The sequence below is a fragment of the Triturus cristatus genome, chromosome 10, assembly GCF_964204655.1.
Source record: "Triturus cristatus chromosome 10, aTriCri1.1, whole genome shotgun sequence".
NCBI classification, from domain to species: domain Eukaryota; kingdom Metazoa; phylum Chordata; class Amphibia; order Caudata; family Salamandridae; genus Triturus; species Triturus cristatus.
This window is the reverse complement of record NC_140593.1, coordinates 1,145,413,521-1,145,434,438: the sequence shown is the minus strand read 5'-3', so window position 1 is coordinate 1,145,434,438 and position 20,918 is coordinate 1,145,413,521. Positions and strand designations below refer to the sequence as shown.

Genomic DNA, 20,918 nt, shown 5'->3' with positions numbered 1-20,918 from the left:
GCTCCCGTGACCGGCTCCGGTAAGAAGACTCGGACGTTGAAAAGCACCCCTGCACCCAAAGCTCTTGGGCCTTGTTGAGCTGAACAGATGGTGCCCCTACATCTCTACTTACCTCTGTTGCCGCTGGTCTCCCTTCTGCAACCTCTTGTGTAACGCCTACAGCCTGTTTGTCAAAAACAGAATCTCCATTAAAGAGCATTGGGCGCTGTACTGCTCGATTTTCCCGGCCTTTTTTGTGTTAAAGGGTGACTAGTGTGACTTCAGTCTCTTACCATCCAAGTCTAAGGGTTAGTGTAGTGAATGGAGCCTATTTACTAGGCACTTCGACATGATCCTGTGTTCTTCCCCATAGATCAGGGCTTGCACACATATCCTAGGGGATAGATTTGTTAGTATTAGGGATAACCTGTCCTGTAGCGAGGGTATTTCATGGAGCCGTGCTGAATTCAGGCCTGGTAGGCCTCAAACGGGAGAGACTCCATCTTTCTTTCTGCTCCGGCAGCTTGGGATTTTTCTAGGTCAAGAGTTATGTTTTAGTTATGGGGTGTTATTCGCTTGGAGAGAACCGGTTCAGGCCGGCCCTTATCGAAGGATTGTATTTTTCTTCATGCCGAAGACACTACATCAGGCCGGCCGGCTGGGAACGTGTCCTTGGTACGGGGAGGTACAAGAATTTGGTGGGCGGCAGGTTACGGGCCGGAATTTTCCATGAGGAAATGCACCTCTATATTAGTGAAAGTCTGAGGCAGTTACATGTTCAGTCCGTAGGCGGCATCTAGCCGTTAGCAGTAGAGCTACTACTTATTCCAGGGAAGACAGACGCCATCTTGAAGGCGGAGAAGAATCGAGAGACAGATGCTTTCCTAACAGAATAGCCAGAGAGGAGAGAGTAGCCGATAAGGAAGAGGTCCCAGTGACTCGGAGAAGGGTGATTCCAGGCGAGCCGAGGCACAGACGAGAAGGGAGCCTAGATGACCACTGAGTGCAGGCTACATACTACTAAGGTGATGTCGACCCTTTCTTATTAGAGTGTACAACTTAATCTTACACTTTTCCTTGCAGGTTATGTGTTATATCGTAATGTTATGTGATTGTATGTGTAATGAGTAATAAAGTATCCAGTTTGTAGTGAATCAACATGTGCTGCGTGTTCTTGTATAAGAGGGTAGCCTATTCTTCTAGTCAGCTGTGACTTGACATGAACAGATGTTAACCCTGATCAGGTAAGTGGTAACTGAATAAGGGAGAGAGGAGCCCCTCGAACCAGAGAACAGGTTGTGCTCAAACTGGCAGTTCTTGTGTGATCTGATAAATAGTTGTATGTTATGGTAATCATAGGATGACCTTGTACTGAGGCTGCCGTCTGGGCAGGAAGTCCTGGGTCCGTCTGGGACCGCGAGGCTGAGGCTGCCGTCTGGGTAGGAAGTCCTGGGTCCGTCTGGGACCGCGAGGCTGAGGCTGCCGTCTGGGTAGGAAGTCCTGGGTCCGTCTGGGACCGCGAGGCTGAGGCTGCCGTCTGGGTAGGAAGTCCTGGGTCCGTCTGGGACCGCGAGGCTGAGGCTGCCGTCTGGGTAGGAAGTCCTGGGTCCGTCTGGGACCGCGAGGCTGAGGCTGCCGTCTGGGTAGGAAGTCCTGGGTCCGTCTGGGATCGCGAGGCCGCCACTTGTATTATAAGAGGTCTAGATATATATATATATATATATATATATATATATATATATATATATATATATATATATATATTAGGAATTCCCTGTCCTTAGGTGGTATATATCTGTGGTTACTTGTTGTGAATAGGCCCTAGGGAGAGGGTAACGTTCTGGCTGGGTTAGAGAGGCTCTGATGAGCGGGTTCTATCTGATCCGAAAACCCGAGCAGAACATTTGGCGTCACGAACCGTTTTCGAAACCTGTGTGCGTCGTGTTGTATCGTGTTTGCTTTCGGCGTGTGCGTGGTTTTGTTTGTATATTCTTTGTGGTATACTTGTGTGTCTAGCTTTTCTTCTTCTTTCTTTTCTTTTCCTTTCTTTTCTTCTTTCTTTTTCACGATGTTTTCTAGAAAATCTAAATCTACTTTTAAGTTGCCCGTTGATATTCCCGGATGGGATTCAACGCCTTATGAAGCCTTAGCCCGTGAGTGGGCTGATTCTACTGGTTTGAGTGAGAATTGGAATTCTTTTTTGGAGCTGGCGGAGCCGGCTAATGTGATTACTTGCTTACAGAAGGCGCCGGTATCTAAGGGTGATGAGCTTCCCATTTTAGGGCGCAGAGGTTGGATTGTTCTGTCTGCGTACAGGCTTCTCCATGAGAGGTTGTTGAAGTTGCAGAACTTGCATAAGGATTTGGAAGCGAACTTTGTTGAGATTCAGAATGCTCATACTTTGTTACGGTGTCAAAATAAGTTGCTTGCTGACAAACTTGAGACGTACCAAACTATTGCCGAGAGAGCGGCTGTGCGAATTGCTCGTTATAAATACAAGAATCGGCGTGGTCGGGTTTCGACGCGGAAGGTGCGTCTGGTCGTGGCGAAAGCCGGACTGGATTGGAATCCTGATGAATGGGATGGTAATATCTGGAACTCGAGTGATTCTCCTTCCTCGGGTGAGGAGTCTGCCAAGCGCGAGTCCTCTCGCTCCGGCCGTGCTTGTAAATCTGCTTCTTGCGCCTCTGATGGTGCACCCCGTGATTGCGCTCGTTCTTCGAGTGGGGTCGATGCTTCTTCCACTGATTGTTCCTCTACGTGTACTGGTCGAGCTCCTTGTGATGCTCATCCCGCGGTCTCGGCGCATCCAGTTTGTCGGAAGTTTCAGCAGTCTCCCGCTGCTCCGCAGGGTGTTTCTTTAGACTCTTTAGAGGAGTTTACTCAACAAGAAATTAGTGATATTTTGCAGCGATTTCGGCAGCGAGCTGGTGAGACCTTGCTCGCATGGATGGTGCGCCTTTATGAACTGGGCGCTGCTGGCATTATGTTAGATAATGGCGATTGTTTGAAGTTTTGTTCCTTGAGTTCGGATTCTACTGTACAGGATCATTTTCGTAACTATAATGGTGGTGGTCAAATTTCTTTACTTCAATTGGCGACTGAGGGTTGTAATCAAAAGTATCCTACTGAGTCTGATTGGCCTGTGAATGACAAACCGTGGTATACTTTGCGCGACGCTGCACAACGTCTCAAGGAGGAGGTGATGAAAACGGCAATTTTTCTGGGTACTGCTGACAGGTTGCTTGATGGTTTGTTGACATCTTCTGTGCGGAATCGTATCATTCGTTCTTCCCCTGTTGCCTATAAGCAGGTCATGATGACTTTATTGATTAATCAGACTGGTAACGTGTTATCTACGGTATTGGAATCGGTACGCCAACTCGGTGAGTTGGGTGAGTGGTTTAAACCTGAACGTCAGTCCCGGCCCGACACTCGTACTCCTGGTGACAATAAACTTACTAGACGTGATATCTTTTCTGGTCTTCTGGCCGATGGTGTGCGGAGGGAGGACATTGACGGTGAGACTACTGCTCGTTTGTGGGAGTTGTTTCGCAAACGTGGCTTGGATCGGAAGGAGGGTGCCCGGCGTGTTCGGACGACTGAGTGTGATCGTGGTGGTTCTGACGGTAGCGGTGATGACGACCGCCGTGGGCGCTCTGTTCGTCGTGATGATCGACGTTATGTACGTGATATGTCCCCCCGTCGTGAGAGAGACGGAGAGAGAGAGGAGGTAAGAGAAAGGGGGAGAAATGATTATGTTTACAGCAGACGTAGAGATGATAGGGATCAATCCCCTGAGTTGAGGAGGAGAGAGGATCGTCATAGTTTGGCCGATCGAAACCCGCAGTACAATGCAGAAGACACGAATCCATTTCGTACTGGGAATGGATATGAACAGGAGGTACCGATACCTAAGAAACGTGAAAGTCTTTATCCTGATTTATCCTGGTACACAGAATGCAGTAAGCATGACTAGGAAATAGGTCAAGCTCCAGTACACAGATGGGCTCACAGAGATAATAGACCCTATGTAGATATTGATATTTATTGGAGACATCGTAAAATCCAAAGGGCCCGAGCATTGGTAGATACAGGAGCGGAGGCCACTCTTATTCATGGAAAATCAAAGAAGTTTACAGGTCAGCCTTTTACAATTACTGGATTAGGTGGAAAGGAAACTCCGGCAGTTCAAACTTTACTTGAAATGAGAATAGGTAGAATCCCTAGAAAAGAATACTCTGTACTAGTGGTGCCACTCTTAGAATTCATAATTGGAATTGATATTTTGAAAGGAATGACTTTGCATTTAGATGATGGATGTTACCAATTTGGAACTACGCATTATATATCGTCTAGGCCTATACGGGTTGGTCGTTTAAGAATGCCCCCCATAAAAGTTCCTCAGGCGACAAAAGTGGTTTGTCAGAAGCAGTATCGTATTCCAGGTGGTCATGAGGAGATTAGTACCACTATTCAGGAGTTGGTGGATGCAGGTGTTATAACCCCAGTTACTTCTGCTTGGAATAATCCTGTTTGGCCTGTACGCAAGAGTGATAATTCTTGGTGCATGACTGTTGATTATCGAGAATTGAACAAACACACACCCTCTTTGACTGTTGCAGTACCGGATGTCATTACTTTAATTGAAAGAATACAAAAACATCCAGGTACATGGTATGCGTCCATTGATATTGCTAATGCTTTCTTTTCGATTCCGATTGCCCCTGAGTGTCAGGAACAGTTCAGTTTTACGTGGAATGGGCGTCAGATGACGTTTAGAAGTCTTCCTCAGGGCTATGTGCATAGTCCTACGATATGTCACCGGCTGGTGGCAGAGCATTTGGCTGAGGTACCGGTTCATCCACAAATTCAGATGTGTCATTATATTGATGATGTTTTGATCCAAGGCGAAACACAAGAGGAAGTTCAGACCCAATTGGACAGAGTCATTGAGTGCCTGCGTGAGAAAGGTTGGGAAATCAACCCGGATAAATTACAAGGCCCGTCCCAGGCTGTAAATTTTTTGGGTATTAATTGGCATGAAGGACACCGTGAAGTGATCCCTCAGGTTAAACAGAAAATTCTTGATTTTGCAGTTCCGAGGAATAGGAAAGAAGCCCAAAGCTTCATTGGTTTGTTTGGTTTTTGGCGTCAGCATATTCCTCATTTGAGTCAAATATTAGCCCCCTTGTACCGTGTCACTCGTAAAAAGAATGCATTTGAATGGGATAAACCACAGCAAGATGCGTTCAACCTAGCAAAAGAGGCAATTCAGCATGCTTTGGATTTATGGCCCGTACGTGATGGTGATGTGGATTTAAATGTGTCTGTACAGGGCCTTTATGCGAATTGGAGTTTGTGGCAGAAGCAAGGCAGGAGTAGAGTACCGTTAGGTTTCTGGACCAAAAAGTTACCTGATGCTGGTGAGCGTTATACACCTTTTGAAAAACAGTTACTTGCATGTTATTGGGCTCTGGTGGATACCGAGCAATTGACTTTGGGACATGATATAGTTTTGCGACCTGAAATTCCTATCATGCAGTGGGTTAGGAGTTCGCCGAAAACTCACCGAATTGGACATGCTCAAGAGGCAAGTGTGATTAAATGGAAATGGTATATACAAGACAGGGCGCGTGTGGGACAAAAAGGAGTTGCATCTTTACATGAGCAGGTGGCGCGAGCGCCATCGACTGAGACTGAGAGTGAATGTTCCGTACCTTTAGTACAGGAGTCTCCTGTCAAGTGGGGTAGACCTTTTGATGATTTGTCCGCAGAGGACAGAAACCATGTCTGGTTTACGGATGGTTCAGCAAGGTTCATAGGGACGAAACGGCACTGGAAGGCGGTGTCCTATAATCCGATTACACAAAAACTGCTGAGCACAACTGGTGAAGGGAAGAGCAGTCAATTTGCTGAACTTTATGCTGTTTATCAAGTTTTGAAACAAGAGTTACCTGGCACACGTCATATTTTCACCGATTCTTGGTCTACTGCCAATGGACTGGCAGTTTGGTTACCGACTTGGCATTCCCATAATTGGAAATTGCATTCAAAAGAATTGTGGGGAAAAGAATTATGGCAGGAGATTTGGGAGATGCTCCCACAGAGTACTGTTACAATCTTCCATGTGGATACTCACACCCCGATAGATTCTCTTGACAAATTTTTTCATAACATTGCAGATGAGAAATCTAAAATTGCTGAGGCAGTGGTGGACAGGCAAGATTCTGATATTGCGGGATTGGCGAAATGGGCCCACCAGAAGGCAGGACATTTTGGAGAGAAAGCCACTAGCAGGTGGGCTGCTGATCGAGGAATTTATATTCCCCTAGATTTAATCAAAAATGTTATTTTACATTGTCCCGTTTGTCAGCATATCAGACAGCGCAAAGTGCCCCAAATTGTTAAAGGTCATTTACATCGCGGGAAACTGCCCGCTCAAATTTGGCAGATTGATTACATCGGTCCACTTCCCATGAGTAGGAATTGTCAATATGTTTGCACTATTGTTGATACATACAGTGGCCTGTTGGTAGCCCTTCCCTGTAAGCAAGCTACCCAATTGAATACCATTAAAACATTGGAATTGATTATGATGTATTATGGTGTGCCATTCCAAATTCAATCTGATAATGCATCCCATTTTCGTGGAAGATTGGTTCAGGAATTCTGTGTGGAAAACAATATTGACTGGGTATTTCATATCCCATATTATCCACAGGCCTCGGGTCTTGTGGAGAGATTGAATGGTCTGCTGAAGGAGCAACTGCGCAAATTGACAGATGACAAGTATAAGAATTGGCGAGACTTTTTGCCCCAAGCGCTATTAATTTTGAATAACCGTCCTTTTCTAAATGCTGAATCTCCACTTATGCGTTTGTTTCCTCCGAATGTTAATGCTCAGCCAAATGAAATCAGAGAGACTGTGATGTACTGGGAAATTACTCCCGGAGCTTTGGCTCCATGTAGAGCGACCCCAGGGTCGGCAGGTTTAGACTTGCATGCCATGGATGACACCGTTATAAAAGGTAAAGATCGGGTCATCATCGCGACCGGTGTTGGTGTTCATATACCACCCGGGAATTTCGGATTAATCGCCCCTAGATCGGGGCTGGCTGTAAAAGGCATTCAGGTGCTTGGAGGAATCATTGACAGTGATTATCAGGGAGAGATTAAGGTGCTCCTACTGAATAGCAGTGAGGTTGACTTACTGATACATCAAACTGACCGAGTGGCTCAATTACTCATAATGCCTGTTTTCAGTGGAGAGATCACAAAAGGCACTGCCCCAACTTTGCTAACTGTACGAGGCCAGAAAGGTTTTGGCTCCACAGATAACCCTGGGGCCAGGGTTTGGGTGCAGTCGCCTAAGAATCCCCCTGAACAAGCAGAAGTCATTGCCACCGGTCACGACAATACCATTTTAGTTATGAGACCAGGGAAAGATAGCTGGGAAGCGGTCCCGGCTGACAAATGTTACTTACTAGAATGAATAATGCCTGTATTTGATTCTCTTTCAGATCATTCTTTGGACTGTTGCTGCAGGATGTGTCGGCGTCGGACTATTTTCGGGTTGGTTCGACGAGAGAGGAGGGATCCCGTCAACCCGGGATGATTTACGCACCAGAGTGTCGCACTCCTTCGCTGCGTGGGATTCGTCATCGAACTTTTGGACCTTACTGGCAAAAGGGTGACTGATGCCCCTCACTTCTGTTTGACACCGATGAGATCTGTACACGACATCTTGGCAACCTGTCTGGTTGCTGTCCCTGCTTCGCTAGAAACTTTGACTCATATTTTTAATATTTCAAAGGCTCGCCCCAATGTTCTTCTGGGCGATTTTGCTACCCATGCGTATTGCCCCTTATGTACTGAACTACCAGACCAGATACCCCCCATCCAGTCCCAAATAGTTACCTATAATATCACACAAGGAGATTTGTGTTTTTTCCCTTACGTGTAATCCTAGTGCAATTTCTGAATGTCTGCGTCTAAAATTGAAAGGTGCTACTTCCTTTACCCTTCATGAGCGAACTTTGTGCTTTCAAAGGACACCGAAAACATGTGCTTCTGTCCAGAACAATATGACTTGCAAGAGTTTGGTAGTTACCCCCAGTCATTATCGCACGATGTTACTACCTGCCGGATGGCTTTTCTCATATGGTAATACTTCCTGGCCATATGTCCCCGCAAATATTTCTGGAGGCCCTTGTGCCATTACGAGACTCAGTTTACTGATGTTCTCGTCACATCCGAATGCCAATTCTCGTGTGATTCGAGATGCAGTGATGTTACAGGAGGATTGTGACTCGTCCTTGCATTTATATTCCAAGTCTGAATACCTTAGCCTGGCTATTTCAATTATTGGTGTTCCTGCTTTGGCGGTTTATAATGCCAAATCTATTGGGAAAATGGCCTGCTGGATGGTAAAATCCATTAATCATACTTCTACAGTCCTGTCTGACATGCTATTAGACGCCCAGGGTGAACGTAGGGCTATCTTGCAAAATTGAGCGGCCATTGATTATCTTTTGCTTAAACATGGACACGATTGTTCTGATTTTGAGGGTCTTTGTTGTTTTAACTTGTCTGATCATACACAATCCATTCGCGCTCATATTGACAAGTTACATGACTTGACGGAAGAAGTTAGAAAACACATTGACCAGGGCTGGTTTGACTGGCTCTTTAATTGGTTACCTGATTTATATCTGTTACGTCAAATATTAGGAGGTATTCTGATTACTATCGCTGTTTTGATTTCTATCTGTTGCTTTATTCAGTGTATTCCTTCACTACTTCAATTCTGCACACTTGGTACTAGACATAGATCAGTTAGTTTTGTTTCATATTATTCTTCCACCGATGTTAGTTCTGTTTAATGAATGTATAATAGACTGAAGTCAAGGGTGAAATGTACTGCTCGATTTTCCCGGCCTTTTTTGTGTTAAGGGTGACTAGTGTGACTTCAGTCTCTTACCATCCAAGTCTAAGGGTTAGTGTAGTGAATGGAGCCTATTTACTAGGCACTTCGACATGATCCTGTGTTCTTCCCCATAGATCAGGGCTTGCACACATATCCTAGGGGATAGATTTGTTAGTATTAGGGATAACCTGTCCTGTAGCGAGGGTATTTCATGGAGCCGTGCTGAATTCAGGCCTGGTAGGCCTCAAACGGGAGAGACTCCATCTTTCTTTCTGCTCCGGCAGCTTGGGATTCTTCTAGGTCAAGAGTTATGTTTTAGTTATGAGGTGTTATTCGCTTGGAGAGAACCGGTTCAGGCCGGCCCTTATCGAAGGATTGTATTTTTCTTCATGCCGAAGACACTACATCAGGCCGGCCGGCTGGGAACGTGTCCTTGGTACGGGGAGGTACAAGAATTTGGTGGGCGGCAGGTTACGGGCCGGAATTTTCCATGAGGAAATGCACCTCTATATTAGTGAAAGTCTGAGGCAGTTACATGTTCAGTCCGTAGGCGGCATCTAGCCGTTAGCAGTAGAGCTACTACTTATTCCAGGGAAGACAGACGCCATCTTGAAGGCGGAGAAGAATCGAGAGACAGATGCTTTCCTAACAGAATAGCCAGAGAGGAGAGAGTAGCCGATAAGGAAGAGGTCCCAGTGACTCGGAGAAGGGTGATTCCAGGCGAGCCGAGGCACAGACGAGAAGGGAGCCTAGATGACCACTGAGTGCAGGCTACATACTACTAAGGTGATGTCGACCCTTTCTTATTAGAGTGTACAACTTAATCTTACACTTTTCCTTGCAGGTTATGTGTTATATCGTAATGTTATGTGATTGTATGTGTAATGAGTAATAAAGTATCCAGTTTGCAGTGAATCAACATGTGCTGCGTGTTCTTGTATAAGAGGGTAGCCTATTCTTCTAGTCAGCTGTGACTTGACATGAACAGATGTTAACCCTGATCAGGTAAGTGGTAACTGAATAAGGGAGAGAGGAGCCCCTCGAACCAGAGAACAGGTTGTGCTCAAACTGGCAGTTCTTGTGTGATCTGATAAATAGTTGTATGTTATGGTAATCATAGGATGAACTTGTACTGAGGCTGCCGTCTGGGCAGGAAGTCCTGGGTCCGTCTGGGACCGCGAGGCTGAGGCTGCCGTCTGGGTAGGAAGTCCTGGGTCCGTCTGGGACCGCGAGGCTGAGGCTGCCGTCTGGGTAGGAAGTCCTGGGTCCGTCTGGGACCGCGAGGCTGAGGCTGCCGTCTGGGTAGGAAGTCCTGGGTCAGTCTGGGACCGCGAGGCTGAGGCTGCCGTCTGGGTAGGAAGTCCTGGGTCTGTCTGGGACCGCGAGGCTGAGGCTGCCGTCTGGGTAGGAAGTCCTGGGTCCGTCTGGGACCGCGAGGCTGAGGCTGCCGTCTGGGTAGGAAGTCCTGGATCCGTCTGGGATCGCGAGGCCGCCACTTGTATTATAAGAGGTCTAGATATATATATATATATATATATATATATATATATATATATAGTAGGAATTCCCTGTCCTTAGGTGGTATATATCTGTGGTTACTTGTTGTGAATAGGCCCTAGGGAGAGGGTAACGTTCTGGCTGGGTTAGAGAGGCTCTGATGAGCGGGTTCTATCTGATCCGAAAACCCGAGCAGAACAGGCGCCCAACGCTGAAATTGCACCCTTCATTTGGCAGCCCCTGAGCTGCCGGTGGTGTATGTTTGGTGCTGCTTTGTGGGTCCCCCCCCTGTGCTTGCTCTAACCCCCAAAGCTTGGCTCCTGCAACCAATCTACTTACCTGCAAGCAGTGTGGCTTTGCGTACTCCCAGTCTCCATTGTAACGCATTGGGCCGAACTCGGATTTTGACCTCTGCACCTTGCCCCCCCCTCATGCCACTGGTGGTGGTGTTTTGGTAATCACCGGAACCTTGCCCCTTAATGACTATTGGTCCCAAAGACTGGAACAGTAAAGTGTGATACTTATTAACCGCAATATTGTTTTCACCATGGGATCACATTAAACTGTTCAGAAATAGTTTTAAGTGTCGACTTTTGAAAGTCTAAAGTATTTTTATTAAAAAATGTTCTTACCTAATTGCAGAGATCTTGGTCTTAAAATAAAAGAAAAGTATATTTGTCTAAAATTGTTGTGGATCTCCTTTTTGAGTCATGTGTCCAATTATTGGTCGATGTTGTGCAGTAAATGTCTTCCACTTCTCTGTGTAAGTCCTAAGGCTGCTTTCCCACATTACGACTAAAAGAGCACTTCGGGTTTTACATTGAGCCATGTACACTTTTGGGGAACCCCTGAAATCTGTGCACGGTATAACCACCTAGTGGCATATACAGAGCAGGCTTCCTACAGGATCCATCCCACTGCCAGCAAATTCTGGTCAAACCAAACAGGGTTCAGAGTACCTTAGTTTGACAGTATAACTGACTAACACTCCACACAAACCACTCTACACCTTGACTTCATCACTGTAACCACTGATATTTGCCCTTCTCAACTGACAAAAATTCTCCCCCGTTGGATCGCCTTTTCTGAAATCCTTCCACATGACATCACGTTAACCCAGTTTCCACTCTCCATTCTAAATGAAAATTCTCACCTATCCCTTCTCAACAGCGATGTGTACACCAATTAATGTCTGCCTCTCAACCTGCCCCACTGAGGAATCCCTTTACCTCATTCCGCTCAAACTTCAATGTATCCTACCCTCAATATCATGCTATGTGCATTGTAGCTCCATCTTAACTCCGGGTCACATGTTTCAATCACAGATGCACTTTCCCCATTCACCTGTACAATTACAGCCAACTCTCAGTCTCTCATTTGCTCCTTCCAGACATCGTCGATAGGCTCATCACCCGGCTACAATCCCTACACTAGATAGAATTCATGGTCTCTATGAATGACTGCAAAACAATGATCTACACTCAAGGCGCACCTATATTCCCTCTCTATGAGATACCAACCACATATCCCCCACATTCTTCTCTCTCCCTTGCTACATCCCCAGCTAAGTATGCTCTATCCTGTTGACGGTGGGAGCCCTAATGGCGAAGAGGGGCATTGCCAAAAACTGGAAGTGGCTTGATGCCCCCCCAAATGAGAGACTGGAGAGCAGGCATGGACGAGTGTGCTAAACGGGAATAGACAATTTATGTAGCATGTGGGTGCGCAAAGAAAACTCAAGGGTATGGGATAGGGGTCGATGGTGATCATACTATGGGATGATGGGGGAGACCGATTACGGATTTTCCAGCACGACTTCGAAAGGTTCCCCTGGAGGACCTGCACTGTGTGTACTCTATTTTTGTTATTGAGACATACAATACAATGTTTCTATTAAGAGAAAATCCCTATTCTCCACTTAGCTAATGCTTTATCTGCACCTCAAACATTCAGCTTCCGAAATCCTCAAAAGTGAAACCCACTTCTACACTCTTACCTAGGCCCCCTATTTAACCACTCTTAATTTGAACTGCATTCCCTGCTTCATTCCCATACAATACAATCGCTAAACCATCCACACCCTCCAAGCCTTACCCAGTAAGTCACCGTTATGATCCTTTGCAGCTGGGGTTCGGCAGATCGAACTTCACTGGGACGGCTCTCACAAGTATCTATATTTATAGCAAAACCTTTCCCCCACAACCCATTATCCTTCATTCTTCTCGCCACCTCCTTCAATATGATTAACAAGGACATGCTCTGGAAGCATTGCCAGCAATGCACATGGATTAGCCCAACTCTCCTGCTGTTTTCAGCTTTATGCCTAGATGTTAAATAGTTGGCATAGTCCGAGACACAGTCCTCTGGCCCTTCTGTTTCTCTCAATGGGAGTTAAATCAGTTTTGAAGAGCTACACGTCTCTTCCAAAATGTATCTCTTATCACTTCCTCACCAACTGTCTCTCAACTGGTAGAAGAGCGAATGCTTATGAGACATTCACTACATTGTGGCCAGGCTCTAGCTTATATCAGAAGATTAATTCCTTAATTTCAAAGCATCCCAAATTCATTGCATCCTTTTTCACAGTCCACAATATCACAGCTCAATTCCCATCTACAGAAACAAGATTTACTCAACTTCACCTTTCACTCTTTCAGAGTACTAGTCAATGACCCGGAGGGCCACACAGCTGCAACGTGTGTATCACTGTATCCCCAACTGTACTCATTCAAACATCCTTCAACATTATGTCCTGTATGAAAATCTGTCCAAGAGCATTCTCCCTCTACTTTGCACAGACAACCTTCGTTCACAGGCGGCCCCACCTTCTGGTTACAAACTCAAGCTTATAAATTATCCTGCCTCACCTTGCTATTCAGATAAATCCCTCATCTGAAACTCTACTACTCAACCTAAGACATTACTAACCTGGAGCACATCACAGTATTGGCCCTATGAGGGATCAACCTATAACCCCAATCTCTTTCCGACTTAGGTTACTAAGCAATGTAAAAGCATTATATAAGAATAATAATTTAACACATAATAGACCACAAAGGAAAAATAACCATTGAGGGCAAGTTCAAAATAGTCATAGTACATATAATCTTCAGTAGAAACGGGAGTAAATAATTCCTAGAGAATAGCCAAGTATTTCAGAATCTTTCTCACAAGGTGCAGGACTTGCCAAAGTAATACGCCAAAAACAATGTCAACCCATTATTCAGTGAAGAGGGAGTGGGAGCCTATCTAGTTTCTAGGTCTAAGCTATTCATTCCTGATGCACACCTTAGCACCACCCTGTAGAGCCAAAACACAAAGAGTAGAACAATGGACTCACCACAAATTTTCCTGGTGTAGTGTTTCTATACACCAGTCACTTAACAAGTAATGCTACTTTGCAGAAGAGCAACAAAGTCACTGTACCTCGAGGTGTCGGAACTCCATCAGATCGAAAGATTTCAAGTGTTTCAAAGGCAAAGATAGTGTCACTTTCGTGGATTGTGTCCAAATCATCTGTATCTGAGAAGGAGCGATGAAACCCATCGAAATACATCTCAGTTAACACTATCTGAAACAGAAAACAGAAAAAACAGCACAGCTATCATGTGTGTTTGCAACACAGCAGCATACGTAAAACTATTGAAAGACATGGCACTGTGTACAGCTGTTAAACCCACAGGTTACCCATACGTTTTCTCTTGCTTAGCACCTGGGATGGAATCACTAAGTATAAAGCTGCAGATTGTCAGTCTTGTTTGTAGTTTGCCTTCTTTACGCCATGTATACATCTCTAGAGACAGAAGTACTTTTATACTGGTTGGGGTCTCATCAGGACACCCCGAACTGGCAGAAACAAGAGCTTCACTCAATATACACAAATAACACATTACAATGCTCCCCCAGGGGAAGCTTTTAAAAATCTTACAGCTATCAGATAAGCATATTTTTCCTTTCATAAAGCTTAGTGCCACCTGATTCATGCACTTAGGTACGATGGGTAAATATGTCAATATCCAATGCTGCACACATGTTCTGAAAACAATGTGTAAAAATAATATCACTGACCAGAATTAAATTACATTTTATTGAGCCACATTGTGAGACAACGCACACTAAGACATGTAGACTACAAACCCCGGTGACCATTTCTGAGCACTGCACCGTTTACAAAACTTTAAAAGCTGTTAAAGGAGAAAATAATTTACATTTAAGAGAGGCTCACAATTCGTACTACATCAGGCCTTGCACGGTCACTAGAACGCTCGCCACACAGAATTAATATTTAGTGACACTAAATTACTTATTAGTAATTGTCATTACTCATATAAAGATTTTCATCGTAGAGGTTTTTTTTTTTTTAGCTTGACTGTGAGCTTTGACCAGGGACACAAAGTAATTAAGAAATTTGAGCTCCTCACCTTTCCTCAACATAAAATCTGTCCCTGCGCAGAACACCAGTCCAGTCTTAATTCGGAGGAGTTCACAGACATCCTATTTTCTATATATCACCACGATCTTCCATCGTATCAATTTCAGAGTTTTCAAGTTGCATTTTTAAATAGAATTAATCGTCAATTCACAGCACATCAGCTTGAGAACAGTGCTTCAAAATAACTGTTCCTTTAGAAAAAAAAAACTTTTCTATGAGCCTCTGACAGTAAAAAGCTGCTTCTCCAAAAAGGAATTAGCCAATGAATATGCAGAGGTCAACTGACCAAATATTATTGATCCAATACATTTTCCAATTTCTTGAAAATGGGCCACTGCATTTATGAGACATGGTAACTTGTAAATGAATGAGATATTCTAAAAGATCAGAGGCAAACAAAGGGACACCCACTCTTAAAGTTGTCATTTCTCTACTCTTGATGTCTTAGATAGCCAGCTACACTAGTCTAAGAATTAGTTATCAGATAGCTACTAAAAGGCAGATGTAATTTGAGGGGTTCTGAAATCAATTTTCTGACAGAAGGAATAGTTTCCCAACTGTAATATTAATTCTCTTCCAGGGGAATCCTCATCATAATCTTAAACATTGAACAGTCCCGGGCAAGCGCATAATCACATAACACCTTTAAAACATGTATAAGTATATCTTTGTACCGTAGTACACTACTTGTATGCTTGCATCCTAAAAAGGCTAAAAATTGACTAATTTAATTTTCATTTTAAAACGAAGTCCTTCATATAAAATTAGGCACCGTTAGAAAAGAATCCTTCACAAACCTTTTTTAAACGATATGAATGTGGGACATTGTTAGCCAATAGCCTGCAATATAAAGCATAGGAATGGAAAACTGGCAGTGTGCCTTCAAGGGCCTCACAGTATTCCTAATTTCCCATCATGACCCACAGGATAGGTCAGGTCATTTTTATGGAAAGAAATAGACGATCCTGGGTAAAGATGGATGAAATCTGTAATATTTCTAACCGGGGAATGTGGTAGCGTAGCTTACGACTATGATGGGGATTCCCGTGGTAGAGAACCGTGTGGTTTTGCAGTGTCTTTGAGAGTTGGAACCGGGTGCTGTTTTTTCAGTTCCGAGGTTTTCTATTTGCAAGTGTCGGGGCCCTTCGGTGGGTGGCTTTTAGTCGGTTCCGAGGGTGTTGTCGGTGCCCGAGAGCTGGTGCCGACCTTTGATGCCGAGTACTTCGGTGTGGGAGCAGCGGTCGGCGTGGATGAGGTCGAAGACGCCTTTTTCTTCGGTGCCGGAGTTGGCTTGTCGGTACCGAGGGTAGGCTGACTCGAGCCCGAGTCACCTAAATGCTTTGCAGGCTTCTTTACCGGGCCCGAAGGCGGGGCATGGGAAGCAGTGTCTCGGTGTGCACCCGGGCCCGAAGATGGGGGTGGTACCAAAGCATTTTTCGACATTGTGGAGGGGGTGGGTGGGTCGGGGTCGACGTCTGTACTCACGGCCCTTTGAGCTGGAGTGATGTCTTCGACGTCTGAATCGTCTGCTTCGGAGGCGCTGATGATGGCTCCCTCGACTGGACCCTGCTCCGGAACATCGACGCCCTCTTGAAAGATGTCGTCGGGGATCGAAGATGACGAGCGCTCCATTGTTCCGTTCCGGATGGTCTTTTTGGAGCGGAAGTAGGCACAAGCTGGACAGTCCCTGGCCTCATGCTCCGGTGAAAGGCAGAGGTTGCACACCTCATGTAGGTCGGTGTGGGGAAACTTCGACCCACAGAGGACACTTTTTAAATGGCGTCCTTTCCATGAGCCGGAGATGAGGCCCTGGTCGGCCCGAAGGCCTTCGTCAATGGCCGGAATCGAAGACTTCGAGTGGAAGGGCGTGTGTGGTTGGAAACGCACACTACTGTTGAGATGGGAAGGATTGCGCTTCAAAGAGAAACCGTTAACGGTTTCGAGCTGGAACACGAGAACATATCCAAAGCCCAATGGCGGAAAAAAACAATCTGAGGATGGAGCCGAAGCCCATGCGCACTATGATCCAAAGGAGGAGTCACATACCTTGTGACTTCCAAAGACTTTCCAAGACAAAAACAAGTGCAAACATCCGGGCACAACACCAGATGGCAATATATGTACAGTGTGTAATCTGCAGCTCATATGCCTCGAACGTTAAGCACTGTGCAGTCTCAAAATGGTTAGGGCAGTCACTTCCCTGTACGACCAGAAAGAGACAGCATCTCATCTAGTGTACTAGAATTACAACATAAGGTTGAAGACTCTAAATGGGAACTCGCTATATCAAGGGTTGCAGTCAGCTATTACGAGCAAAACACACCACTCTGATAGCAAAGGATAAAAGCAAAAGACAGGAGCGACCAGTTAAACTTATGGATGACAGGCAAAGCTTGAAACAACACAGAAACAGCATCAACCATATGTTGAAACAAGGAAAGAGCAATAAAAACTTTTCCTTAAAGATCTTCTAGTGCCAATAAAACACCTTCATCTACATAGTCGTAAAACAACATTATGTTTATATATTTTGCAGGGATGGGGAATTCCTTTAGCAAGACGCCCAGGGCATATTATTTGGGGTCAAGGGCAACAAGTTTTCATGTGTATTTTGTCCTTGGTACAAGTAGGCCCGACCCCCTACAGCACAAACCCTTTGCCTGCCAGTTTACAGAACCACATTATGGATCAGGGAAGGGCATTGTCTGCAGTTAAGGTAATATTTGTGTCCATGTGGTAAAGCTGTTAAAACTTGTGTTTATGGTTCATTTATGCAAAACCTTTATTATTAGGGTGCGCGCTATAAGTAAATGTTGTAAGCTCAGATTGCACTACTGACAGTGGTTCCAGTATAACAATGTGTACGCACGTCTTCAAAGTTTAGCAATATGAAGCTCTGTATAACGCTCACAGAATGCTCTCGGATTAGATGTAAATATCTGCAGAAGCTTGAAAGCAAGATTGATGATTCTTTGCTTTCAGAATAAAATGTTCACAAAAAATGCAAGTAGGAAAAAAAAGCATTTCGCTAAACCATAGTACAATTTTAGGTACCATTTCTTTGCAGCATCATTTAGTAAATTGTGTTGATGTATGCTAGTATTTTCTCAAAAATATTCATAATGGAAAATCAGTGTAACCAGTTTCAATAAGACTCTGTGAAACAAAAATAAACACTGGCAAAGCCAGTAGGTCTGAAATTGGTGGCCAGCCTTTTGATTTTGTCAATGCGTGACTTGTTTTGGCATGGTTTTTTTGGGAAAATCTTTTAGGTGTGGGAGCTGCCTGGCCCTCACCATTATAACAAACATTGGCAAAATCAAAAAATGTTTTTGGACTCAAAAAGAACACATTGCCACAGTAGTTTCTGGCACTTAACAAAACTTTGTGTGCTGATATGCTCTTTGTGAAAGAGCAGAATACTGTCACTCACAGTGAAGCCAGCTGATAGAGAGAGAGAAGTTTAATCAACACAAAAGGTCATGGTAAACGCCACACTTAATTAGGATGCCCAATTATTAAAGAAAGTTTCAAAAGTGCACCCATGGTATATGTCGTTGCATTAAGTGCAGATATACGGCGTTCTTGAATTCTCAAGAATTTACAGAAGTAGGCCAAGAAATATTACTCCTAGAAAGTATTTGTGAACTACATTTTAGCATGAGCAAATATGAATGTGTATATTTGCTCATGAGAACATATGAGTGTTTGCAAGTTCACTTTCCCTCCAACCACTTTTTCCCCAACCCCGGAAGAAGTTTTACGTCTGCCAATGCCAGGTGTACATTTCCAACCTTTCTCAGTATGGGAAAAAATTAGAGCAAAGTTGGTGAAAACCCTTAAAACATGCAAGTTAGCAGATTTGCAGGGACACAAAGGAGCATTCCAACCATGGAACTATTGTTTACCACTATCTTCAGCTCCAGAATATAGATCTGCGGAAACGTGGCTAAGGGAATTGCTAGTATTCAAACTCTTGTGGTATGAGCCCTGGCATAATCAGAGAGGCTATATCACAGCTCTTACAATATGAGATTGCTGCCATAATTTGTCGCCGCATTACATGGGGCAAACGGAAATGTGGATTTTGTTACAGGACAAGTATATTTATGAAGCAGCCTGCCGCATGGACAAGTAGATATTTTATTAAATTCCACGTCCCTGATTTGGGCATGGAAGGGAATCTTATTGGAGGATTGCCTAAAGATAACAGCTAGGGTAGAACACAGAAGTCTTTGTTTTCATGGAGTTATTGTCACAATTATGTGATCTATTACAAATGAAGATTCCTGGGGGAGACCCAGTCAGTCCTTTATTCACCTACACTGCAGTTTTGCACAAGATGATATGATGATGAGCACCAGCTTCACACTTTCAAGTAGTCTTGATATGCTGGGCAGCAAATTCAAACAACATTAAAGTAAATTGAAGTCCCATATGTTCGTAAAAGCATAAAACCACAAGTAAAACCCTACAAAACACAGAGTTCATACTGCAGCGAGGTGAACAGCGTGCCCCACACATCTACCGATACCAATTGCATGTTACAGAGTCCCTGTCTAATAACTAAGGAAAGCAACAAGAATTACCGAATGTTAGTAGTTACTTCACAAGTTGTTACATCTGGTATCATTACATCATGGTCATTACATCAGGAATGACTTTATACCACCAATTTACCATCAGAAGGGCCTTTACATCAGGGTTTACATCCAAACTGCCTTTACCTCGCATGCTAAGTAGTATAAACCCTTTACAACATATACAAATCTACTTAATATATAAATATATGCATTTATTTGTAAATGTATACATACATTTTAAAATATATTTGTTTTTCAACATGTATAATACACTAATGCACCTCTAATCCTTTATGGGTTCTGAAGTTGTGTGCTACTCGCTGCACTCTAAAATCCCATAATACCCCATACACTATCCATTCCTGAACCCTAAAACTCCATACTATCCCTATATAATACACATCGCTGAACCCTAAGAACTTATTACCATTACTAAAAACTACTGATCCCTAAAAAACCAAACCACACCGAAAAACAATTAATCTCTGAACTCCAAAATCCCCTTGCCAACCTTCAAACCCATAACAATTAAAATTTACTTTTTAAAGACTGTATACTAAATTAAAGATGTTTAAAATACCAATGCTTACTGAACTATATTATTCTTTAACAAATATTAATTTTAAGAAATATACATTTCATTTTTTAAACTTAATTACATATAATGCATTAATTTTCTTGAATTTGAATGCAAATTTGTTCAAACGTGTTTTTGAAAGGGTGTATAGATGCACTGAAGTGTGTGTACATATGACTGTGTGCAAATATATATATATATATTTTTTTTTTTAAACATATATACAATCCATATAATATACTTAATTGCGAAGTCAAGGCCCACAACGTAAAACAATTAAAAACATACTTTTGATGTAAATACTTAGCTGGGATGTAACATCTCTCAAAGTACAGACTGTGAGGTAATGGTAACATACAGAATGGCCATCGTCTAAAATGGAGATTTCATCACATTCTACACTACGGCAACAATTTCCACAGTACAAAACTGAGTTCACATGACATGATGCTGAGCTACACCAAGGCAATTCCTGGCGTGGTGTAGAATGTTGCATATTCGGACCACAAACCTTCCACCATACAATGATGTTTTGGATCATAACTACTCCACTAGGGCAGAGCAACCGGCTGGGGCCTTTTCCATGCCAATATGAAATTACAAGTCGTTCATGAGGCTTTCTAGTGTTATTGACAAATACTAAAGTATGTTTTGTGTTTAGTAACACAGTGCTGTTGTTGTCAAATGCCGGTAGCGTAAGTTTAGTCACAAGATGTCAAAGATGCGGCCATTCCACAACATTTACAATCTGAAAGGCAAGCAACTTGTGCTTATTTGCATTTTTGAAAGCATCAGGCTCCCTGCCTTAAATTCTGTTTTGTCCAGACTTGCGGCTATGTGTCACAGGGGAACGCTAGGTGGTTTGTCCTCATTGTATTCTAGATCGCCCCGTGTGTGTTGTACTCAATATGTTATGTAAGA

The 20,918-nt window shown here is 43.8% G+C and overlaps 1 protein-coding gene across 1 annotated transcript in view; it reads right to left on the bottom strand.

The window, feature by feature from the left end:
- The window catches only part of USP31 (ubiquitin specific peptidase 31), a 217,492-nt gene that overhangs the window by 141,379 nt on the left and 55,195 nt on the right, over positions 1–20,918 (bottom strand). Inside the window, exon 6 of the mRNA XM_085629506.1 lies at positions 13,832–13,976. Coding sequence (XP_085485632.1) covers positions 13,832–13,976 — 145 coding nt within the window. The remainder of the gene's footprint in view (positions 1–13,831; positions 13,977–20,918) is intronic.